This window comes from Papilio machaon, chromosome 11 (assembly GCF_912999745.1).
Source record: "Papilio machaon chromosome 11, ilPapMach1.1, whole genome shotgun sequence".
NCBI classification, from domain to species: domain Eukaryota; kingdom Metazoa; phylum Arthropoda; class Insecta; order Lepidoptera; family Papilionidae; genus Papilio; species Papilio machaon.
Window position 1 is genome coordinate 7665366 of NC_059996.1, and position 18563 is coordinate 7683928.

Below are 18563 nucleotides of genomic sequence, written 5' to 3' on the forward strand. Positions count from 1 at the left end.
CTGATCGTTGCGGCCAAGATAATGTACTGTATACATGAGCTTTCCCTTTTCCATCATTACCGTCTCGGCGAGGGATTGGCAACCCTTGTGTAGATATATCTCAGATTTTTGATAATTTAATCGTTATTTTTTTTAACTTGTTATATATTTTGACGTATCTGGAGCGGTGAACGTTATCGCGCTCGGTTTGCTCTCGAAATTAAAACGATGAAAAATCTTTCCTTTTAATGACCCTCTTTACTGTAAATGTTCGACGGCTTAATTAACTGGAGTAAATATTTTAAAGAAAAAAATAAAACCTTAATTATTTTTAAATGAAATATTGTAAAATTGTACAGCTTTTAAAAGTATGTAATTGAAAATAACTTTCATATATATCCAAGTATTTCTCGACTATGTTTTATATTAACATCTTAAAATCTCTTTTACTGGTCTTAATGGAAATAAACAGTTGATACATCGAAACCAAACCAGATGCGTTAAGGGGTCAGCGCAATGCCCTACCCATTTGCACGGCATTGAGTAAAAGTCGACTGAGTGAGAGAATTGTTGTATTTCTTTTGCAAAATCCCGTCCGCATCGAAGTGGACTGGTCGACCTTTATGCAAATGGCATAAGAACATCCTCGCCTTACGGACACTGACGTAAAATGTCGACGGTAACAAATAAAGGCACGTGGCCACGTGGAGCGCCTGAGACGGCCCGTTTAGACCTTTTACGATTAATCCAGTGTCGAGTCGAGAACCAACAAATATGGCAACCTGATGTATCATAACCTGTTTTTGGGGTTTCCTCTGATCCTGGTCGGATGTTTGTAAAACTACACGTGCTCGGATATTATTTATCGATTAGGTTACAACTTTGTACATGAGTAACCAATCCTGTTTGTAACCCTGATGGGTAGACAGGGATTACTATATTTGCACGCATACTTGTATGTTATTGGAACGAAGTTCCTTATCGCGCGTTGTGAAAGGGGGCTAGACGGAAAAAATTCTTACGAAAAGTTGTCACGATACTTTTTGTTATAGTAAGTATGTTAACGACGAATGAGCGCTACTTCACCATGGCAACGACGTGACAATATATAACGAAAATTCATAGAAATAAAATGTACTTCTTGTGAAGACTTAACTAATTAATCGAAAGGAACTTCATTCCATCCGGGTGTCCCTTGACACCTCTCAAGTTTTTGTTACTTGATCTTTACTTCTCTGGTCTGTATAAATTCTCCTAGTTCCACAACAGCACTAATTATTTAAACAATAATTTAAGAGATTTTTAATTCTGAATGACATTATTTGTATGTTTCGCAAAGAAACAGAACCTTCTTAGGGATAATATAGTTTGTTATTAAAGTTAACGTTTATCCATGTATCTAACGCAGAGTTGTCACTAAGGGAACCTTTGTATGTATATTTATTTATCAGGAAGATAATAATTAACAACCGAATTCCGTGCAATACTCGTTTTACCATATTGTTTATGTCTTTGCATATTTTCTAAACATTTTTCTGTCTCAGCACAATGCCGTAAGATCAGGAAACCTCTACAATGTCATCAACTGTCTGTCATTATGTCTGTAAATAGATATTCTGTCCACATTTCCATATGAATATAGATCTTAACTTAGAATAAAATAAATAACATTAATTAAAGTTGATTTATTCAATGAAAAACTAATATGGTTAAGTATGTAAAAACTGTTTATTTCAATATGTGTTCAGAAAAAATATGCTTTATAGTATCTTGATTGTTCTGTTGAAGTTGCTTACTTATTTATTACTAGCTAATTTCATTATAACTAGATACCTATTCGCACTTTATTAGATTTGTTAAAATAAATTTAATTTGCTCCCATAATGACCACTTAACGACTATTACCTTTAGGAGTCTTTTAAATATGATTTTAAAACATTAAAGTTGGAACAATTGCCACCTGTTTAAAAATTTAAGATTTACATTTCATGTGGCAATTACTCGATGTATTGTTAGTACTTTCATTTAAATCACAATATTATTACAATAGATTCTTCGTAGGATGCATCATTAAACTGCACTATTGTGGGCTTTCGCATGCCTCATTAACTCATTATCATAGGAATGATTGTAGATAGACTCGGGATCGTAGTGGGCTAGTGAAAGTGTAAGACATTTTTGTTGTCATTAACCTTTTGATATTAAGATTGTCAATGAGTTTGTTGCATGAATGTTATTGTTTTTCCTTTTCGTTTTTATAAATAACTAGCGACACCGTCCGCGCGCAGTTAAAAAATGGGGGGGGGGGGTTATGAAAAATAGATGTTGGCCGATTCTCAGACCTAATGAATATGCTCACAAAATTTCATGAGAATCGGTCAAGCCGTTTCGGAGGAGTACGGTGACGAAAACTGTGACACGAGAATTTTATATATTAGATTTATTTATTATATAAATTTTTCTAATATGAATCATGTTAAAATAATGTAACTTTAAAGTGAATTTGTTAGTGTCTGGCGTATCTATGAACATCTTTCTAATATCAGGAAAGAAAATTCCACAATCTATCAAACTCTCTTTAGCATATTGACTGTAGTTTATAAATTGCAAAGATTGATTTACTACAGCCTGGTCCTTGATATTAACTTCAATTTACTTTTCACAGCACCTCGCTTATAATAACTGTCATCAACTTGTTAATAATTATTGTAGCCAGTTTGTTGGCTTTACTGTTCTAATGCCGTAGCACTTTTATTTGGTACATACTAGCGGTGGTAGAAAAAAGTAGCCATTAATAATCCCCCGTATATCAACTACCTTCCAGTCAAAATTGGTCCAGACATTCCGGAGGTAACAACAAACGATATTCAGACGGACAGTCAAAAATTTTAAAAGTGGCTTTTCGTATTTTAACATTGTTAGTTTGATTACTTAATTGAGATAAGTATGTGTTGCATCGGCATCATAGATTAAATTCCTATAAAATTTTATTATATTACATCGATAAAGAAATTATAAGTTGTATTGAGGCTACACACAAATTACATTGATTATAATTTGATTACATGTTCTTTATGTCTTATTTTGAAGTTAAAATACGGAAAGGGAATTTAATACGGTAGCGGCGAAAACGTCAACCAATTAAATTAAAAAGTAATAAACACCGATTGCGGCTCCGAAACGTAGAAATGTCGGAGAGAATCTGCGCAAATTCGTAATATCGCGTTATTATTGGCCGATGATTTCGAATTTGGGCGTTTTTTGATTTCGCGTTTCCGCGAAACGAATGTCTGCTGAGTTCCGCCGTCGTCAACTGCGCCGGGCTGATTTTAACCAGTCCGGCTTGCAATTAAGGACTGTTTGCCGGACATTAATTTTTGGCAATAAAGGGGGGGCACGCGTGATATGCGCGGTGCGCATGCGCCACGGATGCACCGTGGGAAGCGCGGTCGCTTTGTGCCCCATTGTGACCGCAATTAGCTCAGTTTTTTTTTTATTGTTAATTTGGCAACTCGCACTCGATGGAGAAATGTCGCATCACTTAGTGCGTTGGCCCAAATGTTTGCTGTTAATTTGTGACTTACGCACCACAACTTACTTTACTGGGGCGGTTGTTTTTTCTCGGCGCGAGCGCGTCTCGGCCGCATCTCGGGGACAAATTATTATACAACAATTCGCCATCAAATGTTTATTTTTTGCGAATCATAAGCGGTCGTTCACGTGTGAACAGCTTGAAGTGGCATTTTTCATCGTCAGTGCTCGCCTCGAATTTCTTTTTCGACTTGCTCCTTTTCTTTATGAGTGATTATTTCGACGTCGGCGATCTGATGATTTCATTTGAAATTTATCAGTTTTGAGTAATCTGTCAGAGGTAACATTTGCTTTTTTGTTTTTCTTATGGATGACGGATTAAATTCACGCTGGTTTGAAAAAAAAAAAAAACAATTTAATGTCAATTAGCATTTGAATGTATTACATTACAAAATGTTTTGTTTATTTTTCTTCGTTTATTATCTACATTAGCTGTCGCCCGCGATTCCGTCCGTTCGGAATTTAAAAAAAAAAAAATTAGTAGCCTATGTATTCTTCCAAGCTATGTTCTTCATCAATGCCAAATTTTAGCGAGATTCATGCAGTGTTCTGGAGATACCTTTTAACAAACATTCATCTATCCAAACATTCGCATTTATAATATTAGTTAAGATTTTAGTAACATAAGTATGTATTAAAAATTCGCGTCGGTCTGAACGCTTTATGTTTGTAGCGATGTTTATCAGTTTTATTGAGCTATTAGTTACCGTGCTGTCAGCTTTACTATACTAGTGTTATGGAACATGTTTACATCACAAAGATGTATGACATTTGTTTGATACACATCTGGAATACTCTGATATATACTAATGTACTTTTTTACCACCTTAATTAAAGTTTTACTTTAAAAACTAATCACAGTAGACGCAAATTATCCGCTGCTGAATCCTTTAACGAGAGATATCAAGAAATTCGAACCCATACCCAATACTTTCAATTTTTACAAGTGTGTGTCGCATTTGGCAACAAGGTCGACAAACAAAGGTGTTAATGCAAATAAAAACGTGTATCTGACGAGAACGAAATAAATAAATTTATTTGTAATTTATGATTTATTTTTAATATTCGACGTTTAATTGCCAGTTATCTTTAAAATATTGCTCGAAAGTTTTCACATACGAAAAAATGAAATAAAAAGAATTAAAGAACGTAGTAGTCTTGTTCGATTTCATATCGTTAATTTTCGAGGCGCCCAAGGGAAACTGGTTGTGTGAGTCATCGCGGCATTCGACAAACATTTGTCAAACCGGCCAACGTTTGATCCATTGTTGGTCTGAGTTTACTAAAGCGTGTTTTACCGCTACCGTTTGTAATATTAAATATAATCGATTAATATTTTTATTGTTGGCATAAGCGATTATTTGTACTCTAATTTAACGTCAGTTAAAAATTTTTTTTTTGGATGATTTTTGTCTTAAAAACATTATATATCTTTAAAATAAAAACCTGTTTTCATACATTTAACTTTTCACAATCATTAACTTGGATATTAATTACTGTTCAGGAAAATACAAAGTTGTTTTAAAAACAAAAAAATGATTTGAATGGATGGATGGATGTTATTTGCGTATTTTCCACTAAACGGACCTAACTGTAAATTTGTCATCGATGTAAAACATAGTCCGGAAGAACACATAGGCTACTTAATTTAGTTTTTTTTATATCTTAAGGTTGCAAACGAGTAAGCGGTCACCAGTAAGTTTTAATTCCGCGCGAACAGAGTCGTTAGTAAAGGTGATGTACTTAACCGCTACATATTTTTCTTTATTGTATAATTTGTACATAATACGGATAAGGATTATATACTTTTTTAATTTAGTAAATGTATTCGGCATTTAGTTTCTCGGTCAGCTGTTCGAATAACATGGGATTTGTTTAAGCAACATGCAAATCAGTAATATTGACATATCCAGATTGTCAATCTTAACACGTCTCGTCCAGATTTTAAGTATACAAGTTGCAACCAATACAACAATCTCTCGACTTAACTGGATATTCGCAATCTTTTTAAATCGATAACTGACAGCGAATCGATTTCGAGAACTATCGATTTAATTGATTAGTTATAAATGAAATTGATTTTATAGTTTACTAGCTTTTACCCGCGACTCCATCCGCGCGGAATAAAAAATAGAAAACGGGCTAAAAATTATCCTATGTCCGTTTCCTGGTTCTAAGCTACCTGCCCACCAATTTTCAGTCAAATTGATTCAGCCGTTCTTGAGTTATAAATAATGTAACTAACACGACTTTCTTTCTAATATATAAAATTCTCGTGTCACAGTTTTCGTAACCGTACTCCTCCGAAACGGCTTGACCGATTCTCATGAAATTTTGTGAGCATATTCAGTAGGTCTGAGAATCGGCTAACATCTATTTTTCATTTTTTTTAACTGCGCGCGGACGGAGTCGCGGGCGACAGCTAGTTATATATATATATATATATATATATATATATATATATATATATATATATATATATATATATATATATATATATATATATATATATATATATATATATATATATATATATATATAGATATATATATAGATGAATGTATAAAGTACGACTCTACTTTAGAGACTTGAATTAAGATATCCATCCCTTTTATTCTCTTAGCCAAAACAGAGACAACAATATGTGTTAGAAATCACTGCAGTCCAAACTCACTGTTAGACACAAACAGGTTGCTTTGTTAAGCTTTTTGATATGTTATTAACGGAATTAAAACCACAATTTGTGTGATCAATTCCACCGACTTGTTGACAAGTGATGACTTGATGACAAGTTATATTTATCATATGACAAGTTATACGCTTACTTATCACAACGTGGGCTAGTTGCTAAGACAAATTCTTACGTAGGATTACGGTCGCAGAAGCCTTGAAATATAAAATGTTAGGACAAGTTATAATCTTGTTAGCGTAATTACGCTAATTATAGTAGTTGGTTTAACTTCTGGATTAAAAGCGATAAGAGTACGTAAAACAGTTTATTTTACTACTGAAATTAAATTAAAAAATATATTATTTGATTACTACTAATTATTTCATTACACAAAGATTAAAAAAAATGTTTTCTTTATTTATTTTTAAAATGCATATTGGATTTTGTTACCTATTGGATATATATTTTTTATTTTAATGTTGTAGAGGAAAAAGGCACGATCGGTAATTAGGATAATTTGGAAAAAAAATGAAAATGAAAATCTTACTTCTTCCTTATTTATATTAAAAATTTGAATGTTTAGATGGATGGATGGATGTTCTTTTGAAGGTATATCCGGAACTGCTAAACAGATCTACATGAAATTTGGCATAGATGTCTACATCTATGCCAAATTTAATTTCATTATTTTTTCATTTCATTATGCTCTAGCATAGTCTGGAAGAACACATAGGCTTCTAATAAAGGGTTTTTTTAATTGAAATTTAGACCAAATTAGCTTGGACTTCAACTTGGTAAACTTAAAAGCAATATTACAATTTTGGCTGATTATTTTTCACAGGAGATGGTTAATAAGGTCTCGTTAAGATAAAAAAAGACGTTGAAAATATCTCATGTCCGAAAGTGGACAAGCATTTATATAATTGTACTGTTATGTCACCGGATGAGTTGTCAGTAGTTTTGGTGCGGTTCGGTGTTGGGGGTGAAGGGGGAGGGTATGGACTTGAAGACATAACGACAGACGCCGGCGAGCTTTTATTAACTTTTAAATGTTATCACAATGAACGAGATAATTATTGTAATAAAACAAAAATATCAAGTTTTAATGATTGTGAAGTGCTGCTATAAATGTATAAATGCTACCGTTTTTCGTTGTTAAGTTTAAATCTGGAATTACTTATTTTTAATTTTTTTTTGACTTGGCAAATTTTTATACAGTATCTTAATTCGTTTGCCCTTGAAATAAATTATGTTCATTTTAATATTTAAGTAATAGTTTTGACCGAGTTTCGTTAAGTAATTTATTTTATATTAATGCTTTTGTAATCTAACGTTCCGAAAGCTTAATGTGAAAAGTTTGAGAAGCTTTGATTCTACTTGCTTCTGTAATCAACATAATATAGCACTCGATACAAATTAACACGTTCTTGATGCTTCTTAACTTGATCGGCGTCTCCGAAATGACGTAAGCGACGCCCCCGCGGCACATCAAAGTGAATTTTACACCCGATCGATACGTGTCATTTCCTCCGGCACGTGTCGACACCTCCGCACAACTCATTCATAATGACCTTTAACTATATTATTAATTTACCAGTTACGGCCGTTGTTAATCACTTAATATAATATTCCTTTTAGAGATATCCATGCCACAGTCTATTTATGTGCAGCGGAATCATTTGCCGATATTTTAATCAACTTTTCGATTTTTGAAGAGCATTATATCAGTAATGGGACGCGGAATTTCGTCGTTGTCGTTAATCATATTAACAACAATGCTCATTAAGGGTGCATTTGTAATCATCGGTTTTGACACCGACTTAATTGCATTTGCATTGTGAAACTTGTGCCAGATATGAATAAAGTATATTTTGCAATGACCCAGATGAGCTTAAGTCGGTGTCGAGGGGAGCACAGTTGCTAATTAGCGTCTTATCATCAATCATCTTATTGATCGGCGAAACGAGCTAGGAGGGTGTGATGTTGTTGCAAGTGAAATGCGACCTTGTGATTAAAGTGTTAAAGTAACAAATCAATTAGCAGAAAATCAATTAAAAGGAACAGAGTGTCATACGACAAACACTGAATGGTTTTACAAGAGTTTTTGCACTTTTAATTTATTATTTTTGTAAGATCTCAAGCAAGTAACGAGTTTTACGAGGTCGTCATTTAGCCTATGAACTGTATTAATTACTAACAAGGATGCTGTTTAATTATGCTTATCTAAATAATGTAAGAACAAAATCAGTTTTTATTTTCATTCCCAAAATGTCCTTTTTTTCTTCAACTATTCAATGATGTTTGTTGAACATAGGAATTTATATAACGCCCCTCTCGCTCTTGATGTGGAGTCATAGCAAAATTAAACGGACGCAATCAGTTTCAAAATGGTAGAATGTATTAATTAAATGTGCATACAACAGGAAGGAAGAAAGAACGATTGTGTTGCCAACAGTGTTTATGAATTATAACGTAAGCTACAAATACACTTTATTTACGTTATTCTGTAACATGTACTATTTTGGTATAGCACCTGATTTTATTTAATTTAAAACAAGCTAACGTCAAAAAACACAAATTAGGCAACGTATACCTTTTGCGTAGTTTCTATATAAGATTGTATGCACAAATAAATAATTCAAGTTTACATAAAAGGTATCAATTTATTGTTTATTGAAATACTGCATGCGTAGGAACAAGTACTTTTTAAATCTATGAATGAACCCAATATTGTATGATTTACTCATATATTTATATAACTCCTGCTTAATAGAAAAACCAACTTTAACTTAATTGACAATCGCCATGATAAAATCCGATTGCTTTTTTTTTCTATGTTGCAATTCTTGTTTGCGTATGATTGATTGATCGGTCGACATTTGGAACTGTCGGTGTTACCCTTAACAAGATTAAGGTTGTGGTTTCGTTCATTATATTTGCTTTTATCTGTACAATCTTTGACCTTTATAGTTAGTGAATGGAGAGTTGTAATTGAAGTAATGATCATTGATAAATGTTACGATCTATTGAATTGAAGTGAATTTCGCTAGAGTCTGTTGAATGAAGGGACTATGATGAATGACGTATTGGCGAATTTTTGGTCAATATGCAGATCTCTACTGTACGTAAGATGTTCTGCTTTTTGATTTAGGATTTAAAGAACCCTTTGTATTATTAAGACATTAATGTACTAATTAATTTTCCAAATAAAATAAATATATCAAAGTAAATAGCTGGGAATTTTTAGTGCTTAGATTAATCTATATATATAAAAGAAAGTCGTGTTAGTTACACTATTTATAACTCAAGATCGTTCGAACATAGGAACTTTTTTTATCTTGTGTGTATTTTTTTTTATTCCGCGCGGACGGAGTCTCGGGTAAAAGCTAGTTAGTTATATATAAGACAATATGCTCTTTATTTTTCACGTTATATGAATCCTTAGGATGGGCAATTTGTTGTTTGATCACGTATACATATTACTGGAACATTGTTTATTTGCTGCCAGTTATAAAACTGACTGTTGGTTTCTCAGACCAAAATCTCTGTATAAAACATATCGTCATCTCTGTCATTAGCTTTGACAAAACAGAGATAACAATATATTTTAAACAAGGGTTTTGCTCTCAGAAACCTACGGTAAGCATATTTATTTTACGGATGAGCGTAATGCCACTTCTAAAGCTTCGAAGACTTTCACACCTATGTACGTATTGCCTACGCAGTAAGGTTTACATTCTGTTAACAATTATTTGTATGTCAAACAGCGAGATAGCCGCAAATTCGTCAATTGCCCGTCGCTCAGTTTGTCGCCGGATCGTCCGTATTTTTATAAAGTTTGAGTTGACTTTTCAATGTTTAACAAATACATGTAAATTGGTTTAAATTGTGTAGGTGGCGCTTGTGGGTGTGATAATGCGCGGGGCACACACGGACTGTACCCGTGAGACTGTCGCTCCCAAACAGTTTAGTTTGCTTACGAATTAAGGGGCGTGGGAGAGGTGAAAGGTTGCAAGGGCGCTTTTCGGCCCAAATGTAATTTCCTGCATTGCTTTCTTTTCACACTCCTGTTTTTTAAATGTCTTGTTTATACATCGGTACCATCAAAGCTTTGAACTCGTTCTATGTCAAGTTATCTTTGTCGTTTATTAAATGGTTTCACCTTTGACGAAATGTGATTAGATCTTAAATGTGAAAAAAAAACAACGTTTCTGTCTAAATGTAGACAAGTTTGAGCTATATGCTAATTGACTGAAACCTGTTTATTTGGGTCAAATGAGTGCTCGCTAAATCTTGGAATTAAACATTACATCATTGATTTATTATTATGTATTGTAACATGGAATTATTTTAATAACAGCCTTTCAGACATACAAAATGCATTAAATATTTTGAATTCATAATTTTACAGCTTTTAATATATGTTCGATTCTGAATAATATTACATTGAAAAACCACACAAAAAGCTGTTTCGTGTTACAGTTTTATTTATGATAGTACAAAAGTACATAACACATCAGGGAATCTTTGAAGCATTATTATCTATACTAATATAATAAAGGAAAAGATTTGTTTGTTTGTTTGCATTGAATAAACTCTGAAAGAACTGAACCGAATTGTACAATTCTTTCACTATTGGGAAGTTACAGGGACGAAGTCGTAGGCAATAGCTAGTGTATTATAATTAACAATTGTGTTATTATTTGCAGGCATACGAGCTGTCTACGCTGACGGGCACTCAAGTGATGCTGCTAGTTGCATCGGAGACAGGGCACGTGTACACTTTCGCGACGCGTAAGCTACAGCCCATGATCACGTCAGACTCGGGCAAGCGACTGATACAGACATGTCTCAACTCGCCCGATCCGCCCACCACCAGCGAGCAGCGAATGGCCGCCACCGGCTTCGAGGAGACGGAGCTCACCTACAACGTGGTTGACGAGGACATGAAGGTGAGGCAACTGGCGTACGCCGGCTCCGCGCAGTACCCCCTAGAACATCACGGGCACCCTGGCCTCGCGCCTTCGCCGCTGCAGCAATACCACCAGCACGCGCCCTGTCCCTCGCCCCTCCCGCTCGGCTCTCTCGGACAGCCTTACTCTCACCCACATTTATCTCACCCCCACATGTCTCATCACCCGCAGCGGTAGTTCTCCCCTATAACAGTTAAGAAGGGATACACAAATGCAAACAATAAAGTATTTTGTTAACTATATTTGTAAATAGCTGACAGATTGTAATTACTTAATTTATGTCTTTGTCGTTTCTTAGAGCGTTTGATTTGGGTCCATTATCAACTCGTTTAGTTTTTTTTCTAGTGAGACAATCCGTAACATCAATTTACGAAACACATGTGTCTGCATCTCGTAGATTCTATCGTTCTTTAAAAAAGGAGAATAAAGTTATTCAAATTATATTTTATAATGAAGATAAACCGGTCTTTATGTTTGGAATGATTCGGAAGTGGGAGCGGCCTTGCATCGCGGTTATGTTATGATGAATGAATCTGCCATTCATTCAGAATAATGATGGTCAGCGGTGTAATAGAAATTCTTTGTTAATTTGTTTACTGTAAGGAAGCTTTAGGACGATTCTAGATTTTGAAGAAATTAATATAAGTGACTAAAATCAATAATTAAATATAGATACGGCAGCTACTTCCTCTATAATTTTTTTTTAATTTAAAAGATGGCGTTTATGATAATTGGAATCTCGATTTAGTCTTGATGTGACAATAAATAGATATGAATTTTAGTAGAACGTTTAAAGTAAATTTTTAAAATTAGCAAAGTGAATAAGGATAATAAATATTTTATTTTAAAAATACATTAAAGTCGTGCTTTTATTTGGATAATATTATATTTATTAGTATGTACGTAGATCGTATAAATAAATAAGAAATTGAACTCGTATCGATCGGTCGTTCATGGCGCCTTTATTAAATGCAAAGAGAGAAAAACTCGCTAACAAAGTAGCAGGTGCTTGGAACTAGAGACAGTTTCCAATTACCGCAGTCGACCGCCGCCCGTGGCTGCTGTGATCCGGATTATCAACTGACTTAATTGAAAAATTGCTTTCGGTGGCTGCTGCCCTGCATTGAGATTCTTACACCTTGTCAATCTTGACAGCTACTTTTCTAAGACGGCAACCAAAACAAAATAAAAATATCGTAATGAATTCATGTTCATTATATCTCTTATGCAGACATTAAAAAATAATCAATAAATGTATGGATATCATTCTACTACAGTCGCTATGTAGATATAAAGTCAATTATTGCCAAACATCCGCATGTCATACATCAATAAGCTCAGCCAAAGTCTTAATCCATCGATTAACGCAAAGCTAATCGAGTACTATTTATTCATCGATTTGTACCACATTGGTCACTGTTACTCCCATCCCAACGAATACGCACATCGATTAATCCTTCGCTCTTCATTTGCATATCGATTTAATCGGATCCCATCGAGCGCCCACTGTGGTCGCCTCCGACCTCCGATATAGCTCTACACGCACTAACGTTGAAATTGTTTACACAGAATCGATGTTTGCCTTCTATCGATTCAGATCTTTCGATTTAAAGTGTTGGCATAGACACGATTATTGTTCACTTGTCACCGATAAGTTTATTCCGATTGAAATATTCAAAGTATAATTGTGATTACTAGTGATAAAGGCATCTCGCGGCTGCTCTCGGGCGCCCGCTGCACTCGATGTTGACGGTTCTGTTTACATTTTTATAGCGTCCGGTCGTGTGACATACCGGTCGCGCTCCAGTTTCTCCGGATCGAGCGCCGGCGCTTTTCTCCGCTTCCCAGGGAACCGTTTCACTCGTCAACGGAGCCCAGTCACACACATAAATATGATTCTTTTAGTATTCGTCGCGAGTTACTCTCGAGGCTGTTTCGTGAATACGATCCCAAGCGGCGCGCGTTGACGCAATCGTATCGTAGGATGCAGATGTTCTCTTGCATGAATTAGCGATATAAATATGGAATTCGGTCAGTGCCCTCACCGCGAACGGATCTCCTAATCTCGAGTTCGCCGTCTGCGCGTTTCGTAATATCGTAAAAGTGCATTTTCGCTTTCGTCGCTCGCATTTCTTCCCTGGATTCCACAGCGGATACCTCGATTCTATTTCAAAGCACGTTCCCTGTTCTTTATTTGTAAAAAAGCCTCAGTCGCCACTATAGAAGTTATCGACACGAGTTGTAAATTCTTGGTTTTTTTCAACGGTGGTCGGTCCCAGAGGTGCTGTCGCTGTCGGTGACTCACCGCCGCATAACGTATTCGTCGCGGGCGCGTCTATGCCACAAGTCGGCTTGTAATCGCTCGTTAGTCGCGCGTCTCCCTTTATTAACTTATCAGTACTATTGTTTTGATAAACGCTGTGCGCAATTTATGTTGAGTCATCGTTATTGTGCGGCCGATGCTCCTTACATAATCGTCCGCGTGTAAGCTGATCCGCCGGCCCGCATCAGACCCCGCCGTTAGCCAACAATAAGTCTAATTTGACTAATAGGTGCGTCGTAATCATCACCGCGTGTGGTTCAAGGATTAAATACAACATCTCGCCGCTCCTATTGTTCTTGATTTTTTTGTTTAACTAATTTGTAATCTTATAATCTGAATATTAAGTTGTTTTATTTGAACAGTTGTATGATTCGAGTCCTGATATTGAAACATTACTTTCGATGTTACGATATTGGGGCAAACACCTACTATTGCCGTAGCTTGTGAAATTCAGATGTGTGTCCATTTGTGCGCTGCGCTTATTTGGCACGTGCGTGTGTTTTAACGACAGCACGCCGCCGCACCGCGCCGTGTCTCTAATTATATGGGCCGGAGTGTTCGCCGCACGCCGCACCCCTCGTGCCGTCCTCTCGCACCGTTAATTCATTATTCGTAAATGCACCGCCGGTTCGATTTTTAAAAGAAATCGCTTAACGTTTGCGAAATTCTTATAAAATGAACGCCTCGGCGGCCCTGTAATTAACGCACCGATCGACCACCCATGGGAGATGAATGGCCCACCGTTAATCCGCCAAAGCAATAATCGCATGTCGCCGGACAACAAATGAAGAGATTCATCCCGCGCCGAGGCGATCGAACGACGACCATGTAGATTCCGATTCGTTCCTTATTAAAAACCGATAAAGATTAAATCGCCTCGGGTTGTGATGGTATCCCCTTGAGGGTAGGATGGTCTTAATTTAGTGAAATTCCCGCAGGAGCAACGGCCGCTTCGTGAGTTCGTTTCGCGCCGTCGGTTAAGTAATGGGTCCCTTGTATCGGTCGGGATCTTCGCGAATCGATACATGATAATTTTACCATTACGTAACTCGACCGTGACTTAATTCACGATAGTGATCACCGTGCACCTCCTAATGTGGATGTTTTGTAGAACTAATGGTCTAGCAATATGTCTAAATAATATACGCAACTGTAAGCTAAAATTCCAACAGAATCACTGTGTGTGCTAACATTTTTCTGGTCTTCTCCATAATAGTAAATAGAAATAAAATTAGTACAATTATTGGTACAGATAATTTTATGGCATTACAAAGCGTCGCGTTCAAAATTAACAACTAGAGTAAAGCGCACGTCTCGGAGGCACAACGCAATCCGTATATTATTTTAGGAGTAGCGTCCACCCCGCACGCGGCCGCGCTGTTGCATAATTCAGACCCCGCCGTTTGCATTCCGATACTTGATATGTGCTCTCTCATGTATTTATGGACAGGATTTTGTGTCTCCGTAATGTTTGCCGAATAAATAAATTGTGTTTGATGCATAAATACAATGGCCGCGGCTCCTCTCGTTATATCCCGGCCCGCCTTGTCACCGTTTGAGATATTTCGCAGCCCTAAGGCCACTATATTGTTGCCTTCGTTAGTAAACCGTATTGTTTACGCTTACAAATTGGCTACTGTTGTGACCCGCCTGATACACGACCTGTACTCCTCACTAAACTACAATTACGTTCACACCGAGATTGATTCGTGCCGTTCAACATCGACTCGAATTACAAATTTGCTTTAAACTAACGTAGACTAAATCTATTTTAGTTGAATTTTTGACATAAGATGTAAATTAAAGTAAATATACTTAATGCTGCTCACCTAAGCAGTATATTTGGTTACCTAATCAAGAAGATAAGGATCGTTAAAATGGCGCCAAGTAATCCTAAATCCCTACAACATTATCTAGCGGTAACACAATTCCGCTCACATCTCTTGCGGTGATTGTAATGATTGGCGGCCGACCTCCTCCGTATTCGCGACACGTGCTAGTGTTAGAACGTATTGTAGCTGACACACTCCATCCTTTACTTTCCAGAAACTTCTATTTAGACCCCGTCATAAGAGTTGTCTTAAAGTCGGTTCCGAGCTGTCCACGCGACGTAATCCTCATAGATTAACAAACCGACCGCCGTCTGCCTGTTTAGTTATGTATGCGCGCTTGTTGGTACGATCTCGTTTACTGGACGGACTCGGGACGCGCCTCATCCATTATAGATTTAGTCTGTGTCGCCGTTGCGTCCAGTGGATATGGACGTGGTCGTTGCAAGTGTCATTTCGATAATTGGAAGGGCCGATTATATTTCTGCGCCAACATCTGCGATAGATTGCTCGATTGGCAGACGTTTGCGTCACACGCCGCAAGAATCAATCCGGGCCCCAATTAAGAGCCTCTAGTAATTGCGTTCCGAAGCCGAGTAAATAATTGCAATAGTCGTATCATTACTTCTGTTAATTGAGCTCATTCATCGATAGGATGCTGCGAGTCAATCGAATGCTTCTCTGAATCTATTTTATCGATACCAGAAGTCGAAATTCTAGTTTTTTAAATTCTTATTAACTTGATTATCTTCGAACATTGGATATCTATTGGAATATTATTATATTGATGGTTTTGACGGGTCGCGAGTCGCGAGTGGCGACGCGTGCCACAAATTGATTCGGCGAACACAAGGCGGCCCACTTCCTAAAACTAGACTGGGAGACGCAGATGGTTAAAATTAGTCCCGGCCGGGAATAGCGTGAACTGGCCGCCGCGTCACCGCCCGTTCGCCTAGCATATTGTGTTACACCACACTATCAAAGATACCTTTTATACTACGCCTATTAGGTTATCGCTAACACATATTGCTAAATCTCATAATTTAAATTAAACAAACTTCAGTCTTTATAGCTCTAAAATAGTCTGTCAGCAATATCTAAGATGGAACAGTTCTTACGATCGCATTCATAGCTACTCTTACCTTATCACTGGATGTAATATTATATTACGTTTTTCAACCTAAATTACTTTAGTTTACTCTTTAAAGTTATGTTTTAGTATATTTAAAAGAAAACTTCCTTGAGCGTGATGTTAGTTACAACAAATGTAGTCCTATTTAATTTGGTGTGTATCCGGTTTGGGTAAATTGTAATGACTAAATGTATACGTGCAATTTTAGTCGAGTGTTTTATTTTGCTTTGCTATTGCTATAATTATTGAACGATGACACTGTTTCACATATGTATTCGATAAAGATTTGTAGTTGTAGAACAATGTATTTAAAAGTATTATACATAAATATACATACTTTTCCTACAATTAGAAACTGACATCAAAAGCTTGCAACCCGCTGCGAATTTAATCGTTTGTAAAATTTCAAAAGGGAAAAGAGACAAAAACAAATAGCATTATTTCTTAACCGAGTGCTCGCGACTGCGTTTCTTTTCATCGACGACGTGATGGTCAATTTTTAAAATTATTGTTCACAATGCAAACAATGTTTTCTTCTGTCATCGAGTGAACATACAAGTTATCGGTCATCCTTTTGTATTGGATCTCGGCCGTCTGGGGCGCGTCATCTTCGCTCGTTTTTGTTTCATCTCCGCTTTGCTTCGGCGGCTTGAGTATTGCTTGGTACTGGGCTAGAATTGGATATTGTTCGTGTTGGAAACGACACGGTTTTCTTGGAGCTAACGTCCCGGTTTCTAAGCGACCGTTAGCGCGTGGGAAACGGTCGGGCCGGGCCATAGTCGGTGAGACTTTGTTAAGCGGATTGTCCACTGTGGTGTAGATAGGACGATAGGCTCGGGCCTGCCCGCTGTGACAGCTACGTGGGAACAGCTGAGCTTGCAACCCAATTGGCCGAGTGTTGAATTTTACGCTTATTGTCCCTTATTATTTGCATTTAAGACTATTATAGGAGCCCTTCACTTATCCTATTTGAATTTCGTCCGTATTATAGTAGTTAAGAACACATTGTATCGTCATATGATTACCTTTGCTACTTTTACTTATTTTAATTCAGGATGCATAAATGTGTTACAATAATTGTACTCTATACAAATTAAAGTAAGTAATGAGGTCAAAATAAAGTACATTTGTTAATGCGTGAGAATTCACCAGGAATATTTACGGTCACCGATGCGATTTTGTTCGTTTCCATTCTATCGCAAGGTCTCAGTAATATATTCTGCGCGCGTGTCCCCTAGTACGTAGCCTATTCAGCTCTCAAAACATATCCTCTGTCTCTGTGTCCATCCATCATAAGTTTTTTAACCATTGACCGCTTAAATCGCGTCTAACGCAAACAATGAGCTTTCAAATGCTAATCCGTGGTACGTGCCACGAATTAGTTTTGTCGCGCTTGTACGTGGGAAATATAAAATTGTTGTAGTGCTTTTTGGTTATAGACCACTTAAAGTTTCGGATATGATTTTTTTGTTTTGTTTGTTTTTAAATTTGAACTACACATAATAATAGAATGTGCTCTGATCGTGATCTGATTTTGTTTTTGCATTGTAAAATAAATATTTCAATATTTTGGAAATCAGGTTTTTTGCTCCGGTGTAATTGCTTTTTTATCCTTAAAACTGTCGTTAAATGTCGGTATGTAATAAAAAAAATGAATTTTACATCCAAAACAATGTTATTAATAATTTGATGTAAATCGATGTAGGTCATAGATTGTGCGTCGGTTTTGTTTGTGTTTTGAACAATTGACCTTATATGGCCACCTACATGCGGTGATATAATCGCGGCCGAGTCACGCAGCGTGGGCGCGTCCTTCTGCTGAGGACCTTGCTACTTCTGATCTGGAGGAAATATCACTTTCGAAATATTAAACGTCTTAATAACTTGTCAATAAGTGAAAAATTCTTTTTATCAGTTCACTTTATTCACAATCAAAATTTTCTTTCATTATGACCCATTAATCGATCCATGCATACGACCTCATTGGGAAAGAGAGATATGAAGTAAATCGCTCTCTAATTGATTGTTATTGGTTGTAAAAGTTGCATATATAGACCTATGTTAG

General features: G+C 36.5%; 1 protein-coding gene across 2 annotated transcripts in view; it reads left to right on the forward strand.

Moving 5' to 3' along the window:
- LOC106709722 (serum response factor homolog) overlaps positions 1-18563 on the forward strand; it is a 173377-nt gene that overhangs the window by 13281 nt on the left and 141533 nt on the right. For both annotated transcript variants that reach the window (XM_045680001.1, XM_014501575.2), the window contains exon 2: positions 10951-11193. In XM_045680001.1, the coding sequence (XP_045535957.1) occupies positions 10951-11193 (243 nt within the window). The remainder of the gene's footprint in view (positions 1-10950; positions 11194-18563) is intronic.